Below are 6,913 nucleotides of genomic sequence, written 5' to 3' on the forward strand. Positions count from 1 at the left end.
AAATGTTTGTTGAATGAATAAATGAGTGATTAAGTAGATTTGCAAAGACAGATGGTGACCCTTCCAAGGTGCAGTTAGTTCTTATTTGGGAACATTCATAAATGACACGGTCATTTGCGCCTCTCATAGGCTTTACAAACGTATTAAACGAAGAATTCACTTCTCCTCACACCCATATCTATTTTGCATGTTTGGACTTTTTTGCATAATTTTAATAATAGATTATTTTCAATTTTCATTTTTACTTTTGTCCTCCTAATGTTGCTGCCTTTTGCAGATTTTCAGTCCCTCTCTGAAACTCATCATGTCATTTGACTGTGTGGGCCCCCTGTGTAATTCTGACAGTATCCAGGTAGAGATAATGGGGCTTTGTTTTTAAAAAAAGGACATGGCTGTTGGAAATGAATCACTCACGACTTGGGCAATTATTTTGAGCTCTAAAAGCTTCTCGGTTGCTAGGAAACCGCCCCTGGAAGCTGGGAATCCTTTGTTAAAGTTTGCATCCAGTGGCTGAACTTATGCAGGCCTGACCCAGCCGGGGGCTCCAGGCTGCTGAAGTCAGTTCCAGGCAGAGGAAGAGCCTGAGCAGGGGCCTGGAAGCATCCACAGAAATCGCCCGCAGGGACCCGAGGTGGTGCAGGTGGCGAGAGCCCAGGACCGGTTTGGGGATATGCTGCCGGGGGTCAGATCCCAGCTCCAGCACTCACAAGTCTGTGGCCTTGGGCAAGTCAACCCCCTCTTTGTGTCTCAGTTTCTTTATTTCTCAAACGAGGGAAATCACAGCCTCCTCTCCGAGGGTGACTGCAGATGAAAGGAGATGATGTGCACAGAGCTCCAGCATGGTGCCTAGTGCAGTGACCGTTCAGCAGTGTGCGCTGTGAGTCCAGTAATGACACGGACCGTGGAGGGAAAGGACGCTGGCAGGCAGCCGGGCAGATCCCCAAGTGGCCCACACGCCAGGCCAAGGCTCACGGACACAGCCCAGCGCGGGTCAGGAGCCTCAGAGCTTTCAGGGCCGGGGAGAGACGGGAGGACAATTACGTTTTCATCCGAGCAGACGATGGTCTGCAGGTGGGAGAGGTCGGGGAGGGAAGCAGAGTGCGCATGATTTCACGCGACCTGCTCGGAGGCTCCCCTCTGTGGCCTGCCCACAGGGCCTGGCATGGAGTAGAGGCCCGTCCACGTGTGCAGGCGCAGACAGAGCTGGCCTGGCTGCCCTGCCTGAGGCTGAGCTCCCCACTAGTCCCTGGACCTCTAAGGGCCCTGCCCTCCCCTCTCTGCCACCATCTGGCCCCTGAACACTGCCAGGTGCTCTCTGCAGGGTCTCACCCCGGCCACCCTAAAGAAGGGCAACGTGGAGTCCCATCCTGCCGTTGCTGCCTGCTTACGTGCTGTGCAACCTCAGGCAAGTGCTTGGGCATCTCTGAGGGCCCTCATCGGCTCAAAGTGGGCAGCAATCCACCAAAAGGAGTGGCTGGGGAATCAGAACGAGGGTACCTGAGTGTATTCATCTCCTAGGGCCACTGCGACAAATGACCACAAACTCAGTGGCTTAAACCACACACATTTATTCTCTCACAGTCTGTGGGTCAGAAGTCCGACGTGGGTCTCAGTGGCTAAAGTCAAGGTGTGGGCAGGGCTGCACTCCTTCCGGAGGCTCCGGGGAGAGTCCATTTCCTCGCCTTTCCTAGCTTCTGGAGGGGCCCACGTTCCTCGGCTGGCAGCCCCTTCCTCCACCTTTAGAACCAGCGACGGCAGGTGGAGTCCTTGTGTCCCATCCCTCTGAGCCTTTTTCTGTCGGGCATCTCCCTCTGAGCACAGCCAGCAGAGGTTCTCCACTTTCAAGGACTCTTGTGCCAGGCTGGTCCCACCTGGATAAGCCAGGATACTCTCGCCATCTCAAGGCGCACAACCGGAATCTCACCAGCAGAGTCCCGGAGCCTGTGCCCAGGCAGTGCCGGGCGAAGCTGCATTGGGTGGGGCCGAGGCCGTGATATTTGTTACCATCTTTTGAGCACCTGCCATGTGCCTGGCACTTTCACCATCTGGGTTTGAATCCAGACTCTACCACATACTGCTGAATTTGGGCACAAGTTAAATTCCTTAATCTCTCTAAGCCTCAGTTTCTCCATGTGTAAAGGGGGTCTAATAACAGTACTTCCCGCTTTCCCTACAAAAGGGATAATAAGAAGCCTAAATGAGATCTTGCACGTGAAGACCCCCACACCGTGGAACACGGGGTTCAATAACGTATTTTTTATCTCTTCAGTCATCCCAACTGAGAAGGAGCAACACTGCTCTCTATTTACATGTGAGGTTCAGAGAGGTTAGCCACATGTCCAAGGTCACACAGCCAGGAAGCAGCTTTCTCCTCCTTCATGCTCTGTCCTGAGGGCCGTGTGGCTGATGGCGAATTTAGCCCAGGTCGGTCCTGCCAGCAGACCCAGCAGAACAGCTCCTGCCTTCCTCCTGCTGGGCCTGAAGGGGGAAACGCCCTCTTGAAAATGGAGAGGCAAGGCCTGGGCTCCCAGGGGTGAGTTGGATGTGAGGGTCAAAAAAGATCCCGGGAAAGAGTGAGAATATCTGGAAATTGTGGTGGGCTCTGCTCACCTGCTTCAAACAATACAAAGCACGACCAGCGGCCCTGATGGAGAGTGTCGGCGCTGCACCGGGCCGTGCAGGGCTGGCTGGTTTCATCTCGCCCCTCCCCACACCCATACCCCACACCCACACCCACAAGGCCAGGATTATTAGAGCCCTGTCTCCCCAGGGATGACCTCAGAGCTTGGAAGGGCTCAAGGCTGCATTGGGGGCTGGAGGCACCAAGCATTGAGTGAGGCCCACCCACCTCCCCCTGGGCGCCCGCCCATGGGTCTCCATCCGCCCTCTGGGACCCCGCCCTGGGGTCGGCCTCACAGAAAACAAGCAGCCTTCTGAGCCTCGCTTTCGATGTAACATTTGTTATTTTATTGGAAAAAGCTGGTATTAACATATTTATAATTTTATTCAACAGCTGGCTAATTGGTGAGACACCAAAGAAAGCAGGAACGCACCTATGAGTTAGAGTCCAGAGCGACCGGGTCCGTCTACGCTACGGCCGCACACCCCTCCCGCCCGCCTGGCTCGGTCCTGGGGGGACTCACGCGAAAATCAAAGCCACCGACAACTTCACAACGACTATGTGCACGCCCGGACACTCAAGAGGAGCAGAAAACTCACACAGAGCAAGGAAGCAACGTTTGTGACGATTTTACTGGCCCTTCTGCCATTTCTAGCTTTGCCCCTCCCCCCTCAACACATCTTATTCACAATTTGCATCGCACATCATTATTTCCTGGGGATCCAGAGGAATGCTTTCCTTCTGAGATCTTTTTCTTTCTTTCTTTCCTTTTTTATTTTTTCTTTTTGGTTCAATATCCAAAGTTTAAAACAGAAGTCAGGAACCAGGAAGCATATGCGGACGTCCAGTGTCTGGTTTGTACGCCGTGGACGGTAAATGTCAGTGGCCTCCGGCTGCAAATGCAGGTGTCCTCTCAGCGTCTGAACAGCGAAGGGAAATGGATTGTGCCAAATATCCGAGTAATTGTGTAAGGCCCTCAGAGCTGGGTTTTGGCTTCAGCAAGATTTCTATACAATTTACCACATTCTTGAACCTCTTTATAAAGGGGAAAAGAAGGAACCCAATCCTGTGATTGTTAATTTTAATTAGAGTAGATATGTACATATAATACTGTCCAGGTCACCTGGATTTTACAGTGATATATAAACAAACATTCTTCATTCACGTTGATTAAAAAAGAAAAAAATATCAATGGACCCATTTCCTCGTGTAAATATCATGGCCGGAAGTGAGCGCACATGCGTTTTGTGCTTTGACCCACACAAAAATACACCGTTATCCATTGAGAAAAATCTCGGGCGGGGTCTAGTTCCCGGATGAGGGGACATCTTGCTAAAGAAGGTTGGATTCCGTTGGGCCTCTGCACTCTGCTTTTGGAATCAAAATGCAAAGCCACGTGCTTCCGTGGCAAATCCATGGGCAAAGACAACAAGTGGGCATGATTGGCGCGGTGGGCGGGTCTGGTCTTGACAGAGCAGGAGGAACTACTGTGGCCCTCAGGAAAGTGTCCTCTGAGACGGTGTGGTCATTAAAGAAAAGGCATCCTAAAATGGTCAGATCATGCAGTTTTCTTCTGGAGGCAGTTCAGTGCATCTGAGCGAGGAGCTCGGGTGCAGACGTGGGGCAGAGTGGGGAGTCCTGAAGTTACCCAACGGCGGGGAGCACCGGGATCTTGTCCATTCTCCATTCCGAGTCTCGGACCCTCGTCATCATCCCACCTGCTCTGTCCTGCTTCACGGGATGAAGAGACGTCTCCAGAACCTTCCAGGCTAGACTGTCCCTTTAATATGAGCCACCAATGCAATGGATCAGGAGGCGCCTGTGCGAAGACCTGGACGGGAGTCCCGACCCCACTGCGTGGCTGGTGCACTCCTTGAGCAACTGTTTATCCTTTCGGGCCTCAGTTTCCTTGTGTGTTCAAAGTGGATGATAAATTATTCACCTTTCGATCCCTGGCACTTGGCACTCGGTGAGCAGTGGGTGTTTATGGAGGAAATGAATGAACACCCACCTCACGGGGTCATGATGGGGATTCAGAAAGGTCATGGACAGAGCCGGCAGGAGTTCCCACGAGGTGCCCTGGGACTCTGGAGGGACGGCAGGAGTGCCCCGCAGAGCAGGCACAGGGACTGAATCAGTGCGCCCAAGGGGTGAGCACCGTGCCTGGCACACAGCCCCGAGCGGCGAGGGGGGCGGGCGGGAGGATAACAGGCACACACACGGGTAGATCTCCCCCTCCCTCTCAGGAAACGCTCACGGACCTGAGATATTGAAAGACATTCAAAGAACCCAGAGGAGGAGCTTGCGTCCGCAAATTCTCAGCATGAATCCGCGACCCAACACCCAAAGGCGGGACCCTCAGCAAGGAGACAGTGGAAACCGCTCCGCTTATAATCAAAAGAATCCCTGGCTGGCTTGTTTGAAAACGCCCCATTATCTGTCCCCGGAGCCAAGATCTGGGGCCAGGGAGGCGCAGGAGAGAAACAGCTCCCAGCTGCTCCCAGTTCCCTGGAAAGGAAGCGCTGGAGTGAAAAATTAACCCAGAGATGAAAAATCCTAACAATGTGGTAAAGACCGCAGGCAGGTCAAGTACGGGAAGGAAAGAACCCCGAACTTCAGGGCCCACAGTCACGTCCATTTTAGGACTTGTGGCCGTGAATCCTTTGTCGTCCTTTTTTAAACAGACCATCACCGGCAAGGGCGGTTCTGGCCCAGGGAAGCTGGGGAGGGCCGAGGCTAAAGTCACCGACTGTGCCGCCACCCCACTGCCATGGCTGTCCTTGTTGCCGCTGCCATCTTCCTCCTCTCCTTGGTCGCCGTCTGACGGTTGGGGACACTGCCAGAGGCTGGCGGGCGGGACCGGGCTCTGAGGGCCTAGTGCATCTCAGAGTTCACCTTGTCCTGGAAGATGTACAGGTTGTTGGTGGCGGCAATGGCGATGATGTTCTCGGCCGGGTGCCAGGCCGTGTGCAGGATCTTCTTGGTGAAGTCCAGGCTGTCCACGCTGATGTCGTCCCGCCGGCGTTTGCCACCCACGCACACGCGCCGCGGCTTGAGCACGGCCCGGGGCTTGCTGCTCTCCCGGGAGGCCTCCAGGGTCACGTCCCGCTTGGTGTTCCGGTCAAACATGCGGAAGAAGTTGTTGTAGGCCCCGGTCATGATGACGCTGGCGGGAGAAGGAGAGGCGTCAGGCGGGGAGGACCTCGGGAGACGGAAACGCGGCCCTTCTCAGGAAATAACCCTGGGGGCTGCAGGGCCATCGCTCCCTGGAAACGGAGCCCGCGGGAGGAGACGTGGGGCCCCCCTGCCTCAGTTCCACCTGCCTCTTGGGGGTCTCTTGTCCTCCCTCCCATCTCAGCTGCCATCAGAACCATCGGGCCAGGAGCTAAGACCCCCTTCAGTGCTCTTCTCAAACATCATAAGAAGATGCCCCCGTACTTTCCCTTTAGTCTGGGAGAGACAGCCCTGGACTTTCGACGACACTAGGCAACAACAGAGGGGAAATAAACAGAGACACTAAGAAGTAAACTCTGTGGCTGACAAAGGGCAGATCCCTGAACCAATCAGACCTGCTCTTCCCAGCAAGGACCCGGGCTGTTGTCTGAGTAGTTGAGTGACTAAATGAACGCTCTTTGCACACGGTTGATGTGCAGATGTTCACAGACCTCCCCGCCCCCGCTACAGAGAGTTTTATATTTGTCCATCCACTCTGTTTCTCTTCCGCTCTCCTCTCCTGAGGAGAGGGATTCCTGCTGCATGAGACAAAGGATAAGTTCATCCGCACAGTAAGAGCCCAGGGAGAAGGAATACCAGCTACATGGGCCTGGGCCAAGAGGAGGTGCTGGGGGGTTTGCCTAGCAGAGGCCCTGGGGCAGCATGGGGGGGCGCGTCGAATTAACTGAGGGGGGTTCCAGGAAGCAATTCTGATGGCTGGGAAGTGGTTCCCTGCCATGTCCTTCAGGAGAGGCGTGCACAGACTGGAATGCCCTTCTCCCTTTCGGAAGCTGATCTGTGCTTCTGGACGGTGTCATTGCCTGAGACAGAGCCGCGTGGACCCCTTGGTTGACAAGGGTCACGCACACGCGCCACATCTTCAGTATCACCCAAGTTATAGGACCAGTAGAGTGGAGAGGATGCGAGAAGGCAGAGGTCCACCTGGATGGACCACGAGAGGTCGTCCAGTGCCACACCAGGCTGGGCAGGCTCAGATGCTCAGGGGCCGCCGGGTGAATGTGTCACAGGCTGAAAGTGACACATCTTCTTGTGACATGTTTCCTTCCTGTGGGAAAACCT

General features: G+C 54.4%; 1 protein-coding gene across 2 annotated transcripts in view; it reads right to left on the reverse strand.

The window, feature by feature from the left end:
• Positions 1-2,944: 2,944 nt before the first annotated feature.
• The window catches only part of PPP2R2C (protein phosphatase 2 regulatory subunit Bgamma), a 141,876-nt gene continuing 137,907 nt past the window's right edge, over positions 2,945-6,913 (reverse strand). For both annotated transcript variants that reach the window (XM_070613314.1, XM_070613315.1), the window contains exon 9: positions 2,945-5,786. In XM_070613314.1, the coding sequence (XP_070469415.1) occupies positions 5,495-5,786 (292 nt within the window). In that variant the 3' untranslated portion in view covers positions 2,945-5,494. The remainder of the gene's footprint in view (positions 5,787-6,913) is intronic.

Source organism: Equus przewalskii, chromosome 3, assembly GCF_037783145.1.
Source record: "Equus przewalskii isolate Varuska chromosome 3, EquPr2, whole genome shotgun sequence".
Lineage (NCBI taxonomy): Eukaryota > Metazoa > Chordata > Mammalia > Perissodactyla > Equidae > Equus > Equus przewalskii.